The 17,765-nt window shown below is 46.8% G+C and overlaps 1 protein-coding gene across 1 annotated transcript in view; it reads left to right on the top strand.

The window, feature by feature from the left end:
• Nucleotides 1–1,105: 1,105 nt before the first annotated feature.
• LOC121835867 (endothelin-converting enzyme 1-like) overlaps nucleotides 1,106–17,765 on the top strand; it is a 62,783-nt gene continuing 46,123 nt past the window's right edge. Inside the window, exons 1-2 of the mRNA XM_042290405.1 lie at nucleotides 1,106–1,175; nucleotides 5,896–5,964. Of these exons, the coding sequence (XP_042146339.1) occupies nucleotides 1,106–1,175; nucleotides 5,896–5,964 (139 nt within the window). The remainder of the gene's footprint in view (nucleotides 1,176–5,895; nucleotides 5,965–17,765) is intronic.

Raw genomic sequence — 17,765 nt, 5'->3', positions numbered from 1 at the left:
TCAACCGCAGAACTCGCCTCCGAAAAGATACCAATCGTATCATTGAAGTTTTGACATGGCAGAAACATTTGTTTTAATTCAAGCTATCTTTCTGAAGAAACGCTCGACAGCTGTTTAGGGCTTTGCGCAACGCAGACGGCAGCGTTTATAACGGAATAATGTTTCTAATTCCCACTTTATTTAAGCATGGTGCATTATGGTAAGTCGGCAGGCGTAAGCCAATAAGTTCTCGCGATCTGTTTTGTCACATATATGATTGCGGGAAAGTACGCTACTCTCGGACTTGCTGTTTATATCGTAAATTATATTACAGCGATAGCTTTATAGGGCCTACCAGCCTCAGGAACCGGTAAGTACGATATGTGTAAGTCGGTCAATCCCTAACCACTAAACAATCTTGAAGAAACAAAAATGGCAACCTGTGTAGGCGATCGAACCCCGGTAACCGGTGTGGAAGCTGGGCGTGTTGCTGAGTCAGCTATGGACCTATTTATCTGTATTTATTACTGAGCTACCGACACAGAACACAGAAACAAAAGGAGCAGACGCAGGTGGTGTGAGAAAGCGCGCGGAGCAGAGGTGGGTGGAAAGGGCAAGAAAGAGACGATAAAGAGCAGGTGGTGTAGAAAGAACCCGCGGAACGAGGAGGAGTACGAAGGGTGAAAATTCACGCTTCCCCTCACTTAGTGGCCCAGAACATTTACCTCAAATGTTAGGCATCCGGGTTGTGCTGAAGGAAAGCACGCGCAGGGTCACAAAACGAAAATTGGGTATTGTAATTTGTTTTTTTACAATACCCTACCTAGGAACAACCTGAAGTAAAAGCACCACCCACCCCAGGCACTGAGAGACTAAGGGTCATCTTTCCCTAGGCAACACCCTACTATAAGGCCACCGCGTTTAAACACTTTCGGCAGAACGACCAAACATGCAACCAATTTTTTATCCCATAAAATAATATACAAAATTACTTAACACGTTGCGAGTGCGCCCAGACAAGAAAAGGAACCAACAGACGGAAAAAATCGATTACACATTACCCCCTTTTTTTTGTTTTTTGCAGAAGAAGAGTCGATATTTACACGAAAACCTATTGCCTCGACCAATGTCTTACCTGCTTGCCGTCAGCATCATCATCATCGGCACGAGTCACACCGAAAGCTCACCCAGAACGTGTAAGACATGTTGACTAATACCTGAATTTCAAAAGGCGGCTGGGGTGAGGAAATGGGAACCATAAGCTTTACCTATGAACTCTTCTCTAATGACAGCATCCATGTCGCCGCCAGCAAATATTTCACCAAATCTGTCAATACTGAGTCGCTTAGCTCAATACACAGTCTGCAGCAGGTTAAGAAAATCAGACAAGCACCTCCAACCAAGCTATCTGCTTGCTGTGATTGGTGGTTTCCTCCCTTTCTATTCGTCCCCTCTCTAGCGTTCGCTCTGTTAAAAACACAAAAAAGAATGGAGGGCCTTGAGAAAGGAGCTTGTCCTGTTTTTGTTAACCTGGAACCGACAATAGAACCGGGCGGTTGAGTGCGTACCCCGTGACATGTCGACCCAGTGCGGCATTGTTAAAGGCACCCAAAAACTAAAAAAAAAAAATTTAAATGAAAAAAAAAAACAGTGTAAGTTCCTCCTTTGGCGGTGTGCGCTAAAAACGCGACGTCGGAAAAACTCGCATTCACATAGAACCACGAGGATCAAGCAGTCGCCGCCAGCATTTTCGTGCGAAGTCACATTACTTTTAGCGTTAAATGGTCCATGAAATAAATTTTGGGCTGGGATGAATTGGCATTTTACTAATCGAATATTGTTTATTGCGCCCCAAAAAACAACTGGTACACGAAATAAGAAAGCCATAAACCTGCGTTGGGGTGCGAAATTTTGAAAATATAGCCGACTACTATTTTTCTTTCCTCCTTTCCTTCTAAAGCTTTCCACCTTTTTACTGTGATGCATATGTGATGCCTAAGTACGTCACCCGAGCCCAGAGTTGTGCCCGTTACCGAAAAAAAGTAACGAAATAGTGTTACTCGTTAGTTTGGTAAAAAGTAACGCGTTATCGAGCTACGTCACTCTTTTGCAAACGTAGCGATATACCGTTACCGTTACTTTTCAAAAATAACGAACATTACTCTTACGTTACTTTTCTGTTCGAGGAAATATGTTTGGCAGAGATGTAAGATAAGCCACCTTAACAAGCTTGGGTAAAGATTAAAATTTACAGAGTTGTTTCATAGTGTTTTGATGGGCGAAGCAGCTTAATTTTCGGCATGCAGAATTAAGCATTGAACCTGTAAATTACCTGATTCTTTCTCCTTTAGTTGATACATTTCATTCAGACTTGCTGGCCATGGCGACGGACTTTTGTTATTCATGCCCATCTCACGCGCAGAATGAGTCGGAGATGTTAGTCAATCGGCTTTTATAAACTACAGGATGCGAACGAGGACTGCAGGAACACAACCAGCCAACCAACACCCCTCATCTGTACGCCGGTTTTAGTAACAGTCCGGTTCATACTATTACCAGAGACTGATTTACTTCACTATCTGGAACAGGACACCGGTTACCAGCACACTGGCTATAATCACTTGCTGCCTCTTACCAGCAGTAGCTCTTATTTTTCTGTGAAAAGAAAAAAAGGTTTCGTGTTTGTAAGTTTTCTTTCCAGGTTTAAAACTTTTTTTTTATTTTTTATTATGACCTTAGGGAATTAGACACTAATCAAGCGAAAGATTCTTCTGTGTACAAAAGTGGGTCAGGAACTTTCAGGCAGCGAGCGGGAGAGCGAGGGTAAAAATATTCCACAAAGGGTGTTTTTTTTTTTTTTTTTTTTAAACTAGAGAAATGAGCAAATCGCTTCCCCACTAGTTGTTCACTGTTGTAAACGGATGTCTCTCCACGGCTTCTCCCCCGCTGTCCACTCTGCTGCACAAAGCAGGGAAGGGGGACGAGGAGGGAGGTGAGGACACTGTAACGCAGTCGTTCGTTCAAGCCTTGTGGGTGGTGACACTATGAAAAAAAAAAAAAGAAAAAGAAAAAGGAGGATGAAACGAATTAGCTGGTAGCCGAAGGTTTTTTTCGCCTTCGCCTTTTTCGCCTTTTAACTTTACTGTGACGAATGCCGGTTCCGTGCAGCGATAAGCTGGTGCAGGATTTTGAGACAAGCTCGTGCAGGATTTCACCAGTTTTGGTCAAAAGTAACGAGTAACGAAATTTGATAGCCGATACCGTAAAAAGTAGCGAAAATACTTTACTCGTTAGTCATTCAGATTACTAACGAGTACGTTACTGCGTTAGCGAAAACTGTAACGTGTCACCAGTAACGTCGTTACTAGTAACGCGTTACCTCCAACACTGCCCGAGCCTAGCTCTAACAATGAACGCGAGCATTGCGCTCGGCAACAATCAATCCGCTGAAGAACCTGATAATTCCCGTTCGTGTCTAATGATTTCCGCGACGCCACCTTTCATCTCTTGGGAATGATAAATTCCGTCGTATGCTTAAAAAGCATGGTGGAAACTTGGACTCATCGCATCCGGTGCCCACGCACATCACAACCAGGAGATTTCTCATTTCGCTCTTGAGTTGAGGATTAAAGCTAAGGATAAATAGGTTGGAAAATTATTTCACTGTCAACTTAACAGCGTCCGAGATTATATAGGAGTTCGACTACGGCCCTCGCGACCCATTAAACAAAGCTTTATTTCGCTATACGGCATGGGCCCACTGGCATTGTCGGGTTCTCGCAAACCAGCACAGAAGCTGACGTATTATACTTGTGCCGCTTACTTGTAGTATGCAATGACAAATTTGGAAGCGTCGAGCGTATCATCACTTCTTCCTGGTTGAAAGTTAGACAATAAATAGATAGCCGTTAAACAATTACTTATGCGCACGGGGTATTGTTTTACAATCTTTGAGTGCAGAAGCGACTGTGTAATGAATGCCTTGACCTTCCTCGCGAGCTGACTCTGTCCCCAAGTATAGTCGAAACGTCGGAGCTGTAGCAATGTGGGTCTCCAGTATTGGAAGACACTGCTCCAGCTCCCAAGCTGTGGAAAGTTCTCTTCAAGAAGGGCGCGCAAAAACGGAGCTCTCCAAAACACTTTATGCGCGGTGACTTGCGCGAAAAATGTGTGGTATAAAATGCTCGCGCGCGTGCATAGGGGTGATACTTTATGTATTAAAATAAAATATAGCACCTTTAAATAAATCCTTTGTCACGATGTGGGCACTGGATGTCTCGCGGTTACAACCTTATTGTGGAGGCAACGGAGCAGCAATCAAACGGGGCCTGGAACGCTTCTCCGACTGTTGTGTTTAGGTCCTATTCTCCCCATGCATCGAAGTGGTCCCCAAGTGGCAACAAATTGTGTCAGAAAAGGCGATTCGTCATGATGTCGCGATCCTGGCGGTTGGTTGTAGAAATACCGGCGAAAATCAGGAGCGAACGCGAGTGTCGCCGCAGTTGCGGCGTCCCAACTCCTGGCTACCGCAGCTTCCGTGGACTGTAAAGCTGTAGAGCGACCTGCAGCAGAACAGGCGTCTGCCACATCCACCACCGCTGCTGTGACGCCGCGAGGATAGCGGCCGACAACAACATGACACTGCTATGACGTCATTAGGCGGAAATCGGGAACCACGCTTTTTTTGAACGTGATATAAACACAAGTCAGAGAATCGTCCGAGGCACCATAGTAAGGGCAACCTGGGCGCCGAGGGTTCCCGGACGAGAATGGAAGAACGGATGATGAGGTCCTTACAATCGCAAAGAGGAAATGAACGGATTGGTGCCCACAACATAAATGGTGTTTGCGTCGTAGAAATTACATAAATATATCATGGCCACTTCAGAAACTTTTGAAAAGTGTCTAGTAGGTTTTAATGGCGCAGTTTCAAAGTGCCGCAAGACTATTGGTTTCGACTGCAAAAATCATTTTTTTCTTATCGTATTTACTAAGAAAAAAAAAATCTACTTTTAATAGTGCTTCATGCGTCGTCATCGGTGCACCAAAGTCAGTAATGCACGAATTATTGGCTTTTGCACATAACCTATGTTTAATTAATCCTCCATTGATAGGGAGATTAAAAATAGTGTTTTGGGTACTTCTAAAACGCCTTGTTCTTTCTTTAATACTGTGTGAATAAACAATATTTAGCACATTAGGTTTTCCGCACACATTCTGCAAATCTCAATAAAATCGTTACGATGAAAAACGAAGTTGGGTAAGTTATTTAGTGGTCATGGTAAGCTGAACGTGAATAGACACAGAGATGAAAAAAATCAACAGCACCAGGCGGTTGCTTATGGTGGGCTAGTAAGGGGAGGTGTGACAATCGAACGAGCAAGAGCTGTCTCGCGATTCATGGATATAAAGCGCAGCATGATTGATATGCTGGAAGTAGTGCGACCTTGCACTACGGTACTAGAAGAAAAACGATGGTAATAAAAATGGGAAGATTGAGCAATTCATCCCAATCCGCAGAGAAGGTTTTCACACGTAAAGGGGAGCACGACCCTTTATATATTCTGTTTATTATCTGCTTCGTTTCAGTGTGTGTGTTTTCTTAGCTTCATTTGAAAATAATTAATTCTGCCTTTCTGGCACTATTGCCAGCTTACAGTTAGCATCATGGTAATAATGATACTTAAGGCATGATGCGTGGGACCGCACTCGGCTACTGGGAGAAGCGGTCGATCGCCACACTTCGCCTTCTTTCCCATCATAGCGTATACTCTTTTGTCCCTTCTTTCATGCTCGATTTAATTCACGCTGGTTTACCCTAATAGGCTCTACGTTTTTTGTTAAGTGTTTTATGCGTGTTAACTCACGCCTGCTGAAAGTGTTCCAACTAAGCAAAACTACCTTTCGTTATTCTAGTGCTGAATTCATATCTTCAAAGGCAGCCCGGTGAAAAAGTGTGCGACACCGACGTGTGCCAACAAGAAGGTAATGCCATCATGAACTATTTTTACCCTTTGGACATGTTCGAGCGTGTTCTTCCGTCTAAGGGAGAACGCCGCATGAGCTCATTCAAACGCAGTGCCTGCGTCACACTTTCCAAAATCCTACCGAATCCTCCAAAAATCTTCACCATACACCCGAGTCCCTCACTGCATTATTTTCGACAAGTGCACAACTCTCTCCCAGTACAATATTTTGCCCGCTCGTCCTTTTTTTCGCTAATTCCAAGTCGTTTAAAATTTGATGCGGAAACGGTTCCACTATTCTCGGTGCCCCCATTGCAGTACGGAACCTATATGGCTACGGCCGACACCGCTGCTTCGCAACACGCCAATGCATCTGTGTCCATCCCAAGCCAGGACGCGTAACCCCCCCCCCTCCCCCCTCCCCCCAGAGGTACCCGACCGAGGAGGAAAATGGACCCCCCCGCCCCCCCCCCCCCCCCCCCTGGAAAGCTACGGAAATCTAGTCTTTCGGGCCACCCCAACCCCGGACTTTTCGTAGTTATAATGCATCTCCAAATCCTTTCCGCTGGCTCAGCTGCGCAGCCCCTTGACATTTGGCCAGTGTTCTTGCACGCCGCACAGATCCCTGCCCAAATATCTGCCGATGTGTCACTTCACCTCATCCAGCGACAACGCGATGACGTCTCTGTTCGAGCAGCTCTTCGCCAGTGCCTCTGACACCGACAACAGGCGGCCCGCTCTGCGGTATGACCCCCGTTCATAACCAGTCTGGTACCCCCCACCGGGCCGACACCCCGCCCGATCCGAACCTCCTTTGCGCTGTCCACCACTGCCACTTGGGGCGATCAGCGAACCCTGGCTCGCCAACTTCATGCGGGACTGCATGCTGCCGCCACACCATTGACCACAACATCATCATCCTCCAATACCCCAGCTTCTCTGCAGCCAGCTATCGACATGACACATGTGATTCAGCCCGGCCCGCCGTGCCCGCCCCATTCTTTTCCGCCCTCTCCCAACATCTTAATCAACTTGACATTGCTGTCGCGGAGCTGGTCAAGCGCGTCGACACACTCACCACAGTAGTTGAAGCCCAACAAGCAGTACAAAGGCGCCTCGACTCCCAGAAAAAACGCATTGCCAATCTCGAGGAACTAATCACCCACACACAGGATCACCCAACACCCTTGCACATATATTCACCAAGAATTTCACCGAAACCCCTACCCCCATGGATGAACAAACTCAATCCATCAGGCGCGGCCACGAAGCCCGGCTGCCTTAGACGGCAAATCTCCAAAACTTCGAGCGGCTACCCTCCTCATCTATCCCAACCCTCGCGCCTAACTAGAACCATGACCATCACATTGACACAGTGGAACTGTTGTAGCCTCTCCGCAAATTTTCCCCCGTTACATTAGTGGCTGCCAACACAACACAGGCTCCCAAACTTTGTCTTCTCCAAGAAGCACATGTCAAAAACATACCGGGATGCCGCGGTCTACATGCTGACGCTGGTACGCTGCTCTCCTCAATCTACGTTCGCAGAGGAAATTCATATGTCATTGAAGACATTCCAGACACTCTCCTCCCTTACGTAACATGCCTCACCCAACTACCGAGACACCCCCCCCCCCCTCCTTATCTCCTCGCAGGGGGCACCTGTGAAAGCAGGTGTTTGGAGAGTGGCGTCTCCACGGACCCCGAGCCATGCGGGTTTGTCCGCCCACGTCTGGCTGTGCGTGGCTTTTCCGTGTCCGAGGAAAAGGCATCCTGGTGGTTGAGTCGAGCCCGGGGTAGGTTTGGGCCCTTCGAGGCCCCCCGGGTGTGGCAATACACCACTTCGGCCCCAGCTTCTCGTAGACGGGAGTCCTGGTAAGGCCCGGCCAGGATGATTCAGTCTAGTCGCCTTTTCTTCTACTATCCCCTCCGATCTTTCACTCCCACCTTTACTTATACTTCTCCTCTCTCTTTTCTCTCCATTCCCTTTTAACCTCGTGGCGGCGAGGGCCAACCTTGAGTGGAGAAGGACGCTAGTCTAGACCGATTCTTCGGTATAACATCTGGGTAGGTGCTACTGGAGTAGTTTGCACAGCAAAGCCATTTTTGTTATGTGCCGTTAGCCTGTCCCATGTTGGGCTGATGGTGGGCGGCACACCGCAGATGTCGAAGGTCCCCGTTTTTATATGGGTTCCAAAGCTAAACTTTCTTCTGATCAATCTCTGAAAAACGTTCGCACCGAAGCCACCGTGCCACCGCTCCTCTAAGGACTACCGATAATACTAAAGGCTTCCAAAAGCTTCTAGTAATGCACTGCGAATACGAACTACCACTTGGAAAGCTCTCCCCGTTCCTTGTGGCAAAAACCCTGGAACCATCTGTTGGAAAATCTTACAAAGCAAAGAAGCTCCACTCTGGAGACCTTCTTGTCGAGTTTGAAACAGAGCAACAAACTAAAGCGCTACTTGGACTTACTAGTATAGCTGATCACAAAGTCACAGTAACGCCACACCGATCTCTCAACACCATTCGGGGCGTGATCTCCGAAGATGATCTGTTGGAAAGTACTGAGGATGAGATCCTTGAAGGACTCAGCAATCAGGGTGTTATTGCAGTGAGGCGTATTACCATTTGTCGAGATGACCAAGAGAAGCCTTCAAAGCACCTTGTGCTTACATTTAACTCCACGACCCTCCCCCAGGCGGTCAAGGCGGGCTATTTCAACTGCAAGGTTCGACCGTTTATCCCCAATCTGAGACGCTGCTTTAGCTACCAGCGTTTCGGGCATGGGGCAGCTACTTGCAAGGGACGGGCAACCTGCGGAGAATGTTCAAGCAATGATCACCTTACTGACAACTGTACAAATTATTTCTCTAAATGCGTGCGCTGTTCAGGTACTCACCCTGCATACTCCCCCTCATTCCCAAAGTTTAAAGAAGAAAAAAAAATGCTAACACTGAAAACCAAAGAAAATGTGACCTACTTTGAAGCCCGAAAACGCCTCTCATTCCTTCAGAGAGGCATCTCCTCCGCTGCAGTCAGCAAGGGGACTGCACCGACAACGGCTTCCGTGGGGACACAGGTCTGCCTTTTAGACCTTTCTGCCCCGGGCAAATCCCAAGCCTCCGAAATCTCACCTGGAGTCTCTCAAGAACAGAGGGATTCAACTCAGGCCACATCCTCAAAGGTGACGGCCCCGCGCCGTCTGCCCGCACGTCCTCATGAGAAAACTGTGACGACAGAGTCACAGTGCCTTGAGGGGCGCCCTTCATGTTCCTCGCATCACGAGTTTGAGGCAATGGATACCTCCAGCAGTCCGGCGGAGCCTCCACCTGCCCCGAAGGGTGGTGAAATCTCGTCAAAAGTTGAGGACCCAAAGAAAAAGACTAAAGCGTGAGGTCCAGAAGCTGGCACATAGCAAGTGCTTAGTCGTGGATGCTGTTTCAACTCTCCCAAAAATGTTCATTAACACTTCATACACCTTACAGCAACCCTGTTCTTTGTCGCTCACCTGCATTACCTCACTCACTCTTAGGGATCGGTTGCGATAGTGGAATAACGGCGACTCCCTCGCCAGTGGCGTCGGCCCAATGTCTCCACCCCCTTGAAGGTCAGAGGGGGCAGTTCCGCAAGGATCACTCGGAGGACTATTGGCGACTCCCTCGCCTGGGGCACTACCTTTATTTATTTTTCCCCGAAGGTTTGATGGAACTGCCCTCCTCTTGACATCCACACCCATTCATGTCCTTTTTCGTTTTTTATTAAATTCGTTTTTAGATGTTTTTTTAGAACTCTAGTTTGTGAGTGGTGCATTACAGCTTTAGCTGCTTATGCGCTAGGGTTACGAACTCGACCTCCTGAGTTTCAAACTTCTTACCGACAATGAGTCTTATTCAGTGGAACTGCCTAGGTCTCCTGCATAATTATGACGATGTTTGCTCCCTTTTGGAGGAATATCGTCCACTGGCAGTGTGTCTCCAGGAAACTCACCTGAAGGGGATTCAGTCAAGTGTCTTTAGGCACTTTCATTTTTTCCGCAAGGATGGAGATCACTCGTCTTTCTCTTCTGGCGGCGTGGCCATAGTAGTTCAAAAATCAGCTGCATGTGTTGAGGTTCCCGTGCAGACCGCCTTGGAAGCAGTGGCTGTTCGCGTACTGTCAGACCGTTTGATAACCCTTTGTTTACTTTACTTTCCACCAAACTTTCATTTAAGGTGTGAAGACCTTGAGTTACTTATTGATCAACTCCCCCATTCATTCATTCTTCTTGGCGATTTTAATGCACACAATCCTTTATGGGGCAGTACTAGACGCGATACGCGTGGACCAGTTGTCGAACGGTTTATTCTGTCTACAAATTTGTGTCTGTTTAACGAAACAAAACACAGATATTTAATGCACCACAAACTCATTTACAACAATTGACTTCTCTATAAGTGAACCTATTTTATTTTCACTGTTTTCATGGCACGTTACAGATAATCCTTTAGACAGTGACCACATGCCGATTGTTTTAAGACGAAATAACCCAGGTGTGACCCTCCCCAGCCGAACTCCCCGCTGAAAGTTTGAGAAGGCAAACTTATCAGAATTCAGCGAATTCTCACTGCTCGCATACACATCTCTTGACAAGCTTTCAGTTGATGAAGTGAACGAATACTTAACGAATTGTATCCTTCATGCAGCCATAATAGCAATCCCCGTGACCTCGGGACGCCTACCACGCCCTTCGAAGCCTTGGTGGAATGAAGAATGCTCAGAATCACGAAAAAAAACAAAACAAGGCATGGAGCATATTTTGACGGTATCCGACATCAAGCAATCGTCTTCTCTTTAAGCAAATGAAGGCCCGTACACGGTACATTCGCCGGCAATCGAAAAGAACAAGTTTCCAAGTGTATGCGACATAAATAAATAGCCACACATCCCTCGAAAGAGGTCTGGGACCGAATTAACAAAATCAATGGATCCTATAGTGTTTTCACCATTCCCTTGTTATGCTGCAACGGAAAACTCTAGAGGTACAAGCCGATATTCTCGGGGAACATTTGAGTTTGTTTCAAGTTCCAGGCACTATTCACCATCATTTCTTCGGCTAAAACAGCAGAAAGAAGCCAGGACCATAAAGGCATCTGGTGGTGCGCGGGAGCCGTATAATAGATCCTTCACCCTTATTGAACTAAAGATGGTCCTTCATAGCGTCAAACCCTCGGCAACTGGTCCTGACGCGCTGCCGTTCAGAGCGTAACAACTGCTTCGGTGATTGATTTTCTGCGGTCCATCTTCTCCCGGGAGGGACTTCCAGAAGAAATCACCACGGACAATGGTCCACAGTTTACTTCAAGGGAGTTTGCAGAGTTCTTGAAAAGACATGCCATAAGGCATGTGAAGTCGACCCTCTACCACCCTCAGGCGAATGGGCACGTAGAAAGATTTAACCGCGTTCTGAAGTCAATCGTTCAGCTAGCTTTGGTACAACATCGTCGTTTACACGACGTCGTCGTTGAGTATTTGGGAGTCTACCGTAACACTCGCCATGCTGCTACAGGAGAAACTCCTGCGTTCCTTTTGCACGGTCGAAATCACCGTACACGCCTGCATCTCACAGGTCGAGCAACTCCCGAACCTCGTCATCATAGAACCACAGTTCAACAACAGCTCCCTACGTTGGTTAAGAACTACCAGGAGAAGATGAAAAAGTATTCTGACTCACGGCGTGCCGTGAAATAACCATCTTTTGCCCCTGGACACACAGTGAAGGTCTTTAAGCCAAGACACAAAGGAAAGCTTCAAATGAAGTACTCATCGCCACAAAGGATTCACCGGCAAGTTGGTCCGGCAACGTATAAGTTGGACGGTGGGACAACTTGGAACGCAGAAAAATTAACGCATACAACGTTGCATCCTTAAAAGGCCAGGTCATCGTGGTCTAAAGAAGACGAGCTGTTTCCTGTGATTCCTACCCCAGTTCTAGTAAACATTCCTGGAATAATTCCACCTCCTGTACCCGAGCCTGCAGTAACGGGTTCCCGAAAACCGACCTCCATGGTACCAGATCCTCCCGATCCCGAGCATGCTGCCCCAGATGGTCCAGAACAGAGTACAAAGGATGCTCGTGGGCCAGAGTCAGTCCCGTGTCCAGTTTCCCAGGACATCTCCGAGGCCGCAACTCCCATAATCACGCCTCCCTTCAGTCCGGCGTCGAGCTGCACGGAGACTGCGAATTCTGATGTTTCGCTACCACACCGCAGTTTGGCATCGAGCGACGTGGAGGTGGCGTCCGAGGCTTTTCTTCAGCTTGGTCAGCCTCTGACAAGCGGAGAATCTTCGCCTCAGCCAGGAATTTCTCGAAAAGACCCTGCTACTCCAGTGCTTCAGCGTCGCCCGACCCGAACCAAGCGGTTGCCAGAACGTTTTAAAGATTACGTTTTGCTTTTTGTGTGAGTCATGCCCTAACCTAAAATGACTTTTAGACTAACATTAGGGACGGTGAATGTGTGTTTTTTTTGTTTCGTTATGTATTTAAGCGACATAATTTTTGCTCGGGACGCATCAAACTATTTTGGCAATGGGCCACGAACTATGAAAGTGCTTTGATGAACGTAATTTTTTTATTATGTATGTAGAGAGCGATCTTTTCGTCCGCCGTTATAATTTGTGATTGTGATCGGGGTATTGTTCTTTCTCTTTCAAGGGTGTTTGTGTTTCTTTTTTTTTTGTCTTTCCTCTTTGTAGACTTATTAAGGAGGGAAGAAAATGTGTATATTTGTATTTTTTCGCATTTTGGATCTATACCAGTAGTAAGGAGGGAGACAGGATGTCTGCGTATGTTTTTTTATTATCATTTTGTCTTTCTTATTTTCTAAGGAGGGAAGAATGTTATGATTAAAATTTACTGTATCGCGTATGTGGGCGGCGAGCTCGTGATATGAGCCGCGCATCCTGTGCATGGGACAACAGATAAAGAGAAAGACGAAGCAGTCTTGTTCTGAGCCCGACTGAGAGACGTTGTTTCCTTCACCGGCGGGTCCCAGCTTTGGACTACGCCATGACCCACGCGAGGTAGCCCAAGCACGTAAGTCCTCATCATCAGACGAGGCGGCCACGACCAGCCCAGGTCTCCTAGATACAACAGTATCCACTACTTCATGTTGAATCATCTCCACCCGTCTACACTTGATCTGGTTTTATACCTTTTCAACAAAATATGGGAGGAGGGACGTCTTCCATCAGCTTGAAGAACGGCTACAATTATCCGTCTACTTAAACCAGGAAAGAACTCGTATGCTGCTACTAGTTACAGGCCAATAGCATTGATGAGCTGCTTGTGTAAAACCTTCGAAATATGATTAACAGACGACTGATGCAGCAGCTGGAAAACATTGCATCCTGGATAAATACCAGTGCGGTTTCCGCTCGTCCCGGTCGATCCAGGATCAATTGGTTCGATTGGAGACAACTGTTCGAGAGGCCTTTGTAAATAGACAGTACTGCCTCTCTGTGTTTTTCGATCTCGAGAAAGCATACGATACTGCCTGGCGGTATGGAATTTTGAGGGACTTGATTGATATCGGTATCCACGTCCGCATGTTCCATGCCATTGAGAGCTATCTAGGTGGACGCACCTTACGAGCAAGGCTGGGGTCTGTACACTCACGATGGTTTGTACTGGACAAAGGTGTTCCACAGGGCGTTGTCCAAAGTGTTACTCTGTTTGCTATAAAAAATCAATTCTATCGCGCGTGTCATACCGCCATCAGTCCACTATTCGCTGTATGTAGATGACCTCCAGATCGATATTTCCTCATTTAACCTTGCAATTTGCGAACGGCGTGTTCAACTGACTATTAATAATGTGAGAAGGTGGGCTGACAGTAACAGATTTAAGTTCTCCACGGAAAAGACTGCTTGTGTTTGTTTTTCACAAAAACGTGGTGTGATGCCGAAGCCTTCGTTGACCACATACAGTGCACCAGTTCAGATAAAAACGGAGTATAAGTTTCTGGGGCTTATACTCGACTCCAAGCTTTCTTTCAGCCAGCATATCAAAACGCTAAAACAAAAATGCCATAAGTCGCTTTATATTCTGAGAGTTTTCTCCCACATGACTTGAGACTCCGATCGACTGTGCCTTCTAAAAATCTATAGGTCGATTGTACGGTCACGCCTAGATTATGGATGTTTGGTGTATGAATCAGCGAGTGCATCAACACTGAAAATGTTGGATCCAATCCATCACGCAGGGGTCCGACTTGCCACCGGTGCGTTTTGTACATCCCGTGTGCTGAGCCTCTATGCTGAAGCTAATGAAATGACTCTAGAGAAAAGGCGAGATGTCCTAGGTCTAATGTGTTCCCTTAGGATACGGTCTGTAGTACAACATCCGTGTCGGGAACTAGTCAAGGGAACACGTTTTGAACGAACCTTCCAAAGCAAGCCCGCTGTTAAGCCCCCCTCTTCATTGCGGAACAAGACCATGGCCGTTCCGGCTAGCCTTCAGACAAACCCACCTGTTGCTCAGCTTTCTGGAACAGTGGCACCATGGGAACATGGTCTGCTAATCACAGACTTGACACTTACTGAGTACACTAAGAAAAATACCCCACCAGAAGTCTTAAAACAGGAATTCTTTGAGCTACCAAATACATATAAAGACTACACCAGCTTTTATACTGACGGCACAAAAAGCGACTCCTCTGTCGGGTGTTATATGATTGGACAATCACTTAAAAGTGTGCGGAGAATTAATTCCAGTGCAACTATCTTGACTGCCGAGTTATACGGTTTACTATTGGCCACAGACTATATTATCGAAAATAGACATGCATACTCTGTAGTTTACACTGATTCACTAAGTACTCTGAGAGCACTCAGATCCCTTGAGAGAGCAAAAAACCCATTAATAACTCAGCTACAACATAAAAGGGTTGCTGCGGCTAGGGACAACAAATTGCACATAGTCTTTTGCTGAGTGCCTAGTCACTTGGGTATTCCTGGCAATGAAGCTGCTGATCGTGCCGCTTCCACATGTGCTACAAGGAAGGTTGATATTCACGACATACCCTACCAAGACTACAAAGGGACCATAAAGAAAAGTATCAAATGTAAATGGCAAGAGGAATGGTCCCGCGAAACCAGCAACATACTCCATGTTGTGAAGCAGATGCTACAGGAGTGGGCAAGTGCCCGTCATAGAGTCCGTTTTTTTCGAGGTAATGCTTTGTAGGTTAAGAATTGGCCACACACATCTAACACATGGGTATCTGCTTTGCCGGGAGGATCCACCTGGATGCGAACACTGTTGAGAACCATTAACTGTAGTGCATCACCTTTCTTGAGTGCCCCGCATATCACAGATACAGCCAATTCTACTTCGCCCAGTTTTATTCTGCACAGATGCCTTTACACCTTGCTCTTTTGCTTTGAAATGAACCTTTTATAAATCATACAAATGTTTTTAAATTTGTAGAAAGCACTGGACTTTTACGTCAACTTTAAACTTACTTTGCAATTTTTAAATTTTTCATCCACATTATATATATACAAATTCATGCACATCCTTTTATTCTATCACTGGCCACTAGAGCCCTCTTTCCTCTCTAGAAACCATTTATGAAATAGTCACAGACTATGGCGCTCTTTAGCTTTAGATGCTTTTGCGCCAATCAAACTGAATCAATCAATCAACCCCTTTTTATCTCTCACTTTAGTTAATATCTGAACCCATCATAAATCATATCTTTTTTTCTGCGATGTTTACGTATCTCCGCACACTCCGATTCCAGCGTAATAATATTCTTGACGGGGACTTCAATGCGCCGCATACTTTGTGGGAACAGCCTTCCATACTCTGTCCAGGACGGTTTTGCAGAGACTCACCATGTAAAAGACATACTCCCCTATCAATATACCGGGCTCGTCTGCGCGAGATAGACACACCCCACACCAGACTTCACGTTCCATATTGGTCGTCATCCCCCCCGACACTTGGCAAGTCTTGCTTGACACCATACTCTCAGACCATCACCATATCCAAATCGCACTTTCACTTGCACATAAGCCCCGAAAGCGTATCACCACACAAACCAAATGGGACTGTTTTCTTCGGATTCGGAACGCAAAGTCGTGCGTTGACTACGCCTCCTAGACAAGCTCGCTCCGACAAGCGCGATCACAGGCTACCGGTAATATGCACGCGGATGTCTAGGCGGATCAACCCAACCCCCCTCTCTTGAAGCTGCCCAAGCGCCGCAAACGCTTACTCAACCGAATTTGCACCTAAACACCTAAACACGAAATCCACAACTCCTACATTCGCTAGATACCCTGACACTGATATTCTCACCCACTGGACTACACTCTCCACTACAAGCAGGAATCGCATCTGCGACTCAGTTAACAGCACCCTGAACATCAAATCGCCTTGGTATTAACTCTGTCCACTTCTTGGCCTACAACCTATCCCACCTTCCACCTTTAAAAAACAGATCTCTATATGGTTCTGACTCTTTACTACAACACGTCATCGAACTGTACATATTTCCTCCGCACCCTTCCCTGTACCACGAGCACTCAGGCTCCCCCAATTCAGATCTAGATCAACCCTTTACACTTCCCGAACCGGACCTCTCGCTCTGGCCCCAAAAAAAAGTCTGGACAAGCTCAGTCGTGGATAACATTACCTGCTCTATGCTCATAAATCTCCCCGACACTGACAAAGAATTTCTCCTTTTCCAAATCAATCGTCACTAAGAAGGTGGTACCCTCCCCACTGAATGAACTTCCTCCATTATCTCTCTCATTCTGAAACCTGAAAAATCAGCTACCCTTGTGTTGGAAAGACCACGGAACGTTTGGCGCTTGCACGTCTAAACAATCTTCTCGATAAAACTAATTTCCTTGCTCACCACCGAATTGGTTTCCTATATGTCCACCCAGGATATCTTTCTTCTACTGCAAGAAACCTTCATAATTTTTACAGACCGCCAGGGTCATGCACTCGTCACAGTTGACGTCCGGGAAGACTTGGATACCTTGCTACACGATGCAATTTTCGCCCCCCTGCACGAGACTGGCTGTGATCTTCATTCATCCGTTCTCGATGGGCAAAAATTAGGCTTTGCGACAACCTTTCCCCGGTAATCACACTCACCCGCGACACCCCTTAAGGTGCCTTACTCTCTTCAACCCTTTTTTAACCTCGGTATGGCTCCACACGCGCGAACCCTGTCCGTGATCCCACACTTTCACTGCCTCTACTACACAGACGACATCACGCTCTGGTGTACCCACGGGTCGGCGGAGGAGGTAAAATCTACCGACCAAACCGGTCTTGATCTTATTGCAAAGTTCCTCTCCCGCGCAGGCCTCCAAGCTGCTTTTGAGAAATCGGAGCTCCTACTCCTCTCCCACTCCCACTACCAGCGGCCAGCTAACTCGCTTACCTTCCTACACCTAGACAACCGACCTATCCCTTGCTCCCCCTCTTCTCGGGTAGTGGGTTTTCCTTCCCAGTACCGTACATATACCAAGGCAATTCAGACAACCTTAAACACCTGCCATCAGGTAACACACCTGGTCCACCGAGTGGTTCGGAGACGCGGTGGGGTCGACGAACGCAGAGCCGGCGAATTAGTTACAGCTTTCGCCTTAAAGAAGATCCTCTACTACACTCTCCCTCACTGTGTGCTTACGCGAACACAGACGAAACGTATACAGTCAGCCCTTAATGCACTCTATAAAACAGCTCTACGCTTCCCTATACACGGATCTACAGAGAAACTTCATGCTACGCTGTTTTTTCCCGCTTCCTACTCTCCT

Source organism: Ixodes scapularis, unplaced genomic scaffold, assembly GCF_016920785.2.
Source record: "Ixodes scapularis isolate PalLabHiFi unplaced genomic scaffold, ASM1692078v2 PGA_scaffold1__304_contigs__length_218370807, whole genome shotgun sequence".
NCBI classification, from domain to species: domain Eukaryota; kingdom Metazoa; phylum Arthropoda; class Arachnida; order Ixodida; family Ixodidae; genus Ixodes; species Ixodes scapularis.
Note: the sequence above shows the minus strand (reverse complement) of the source record. Positions and strands in the feature narration are given on the sequence as shown.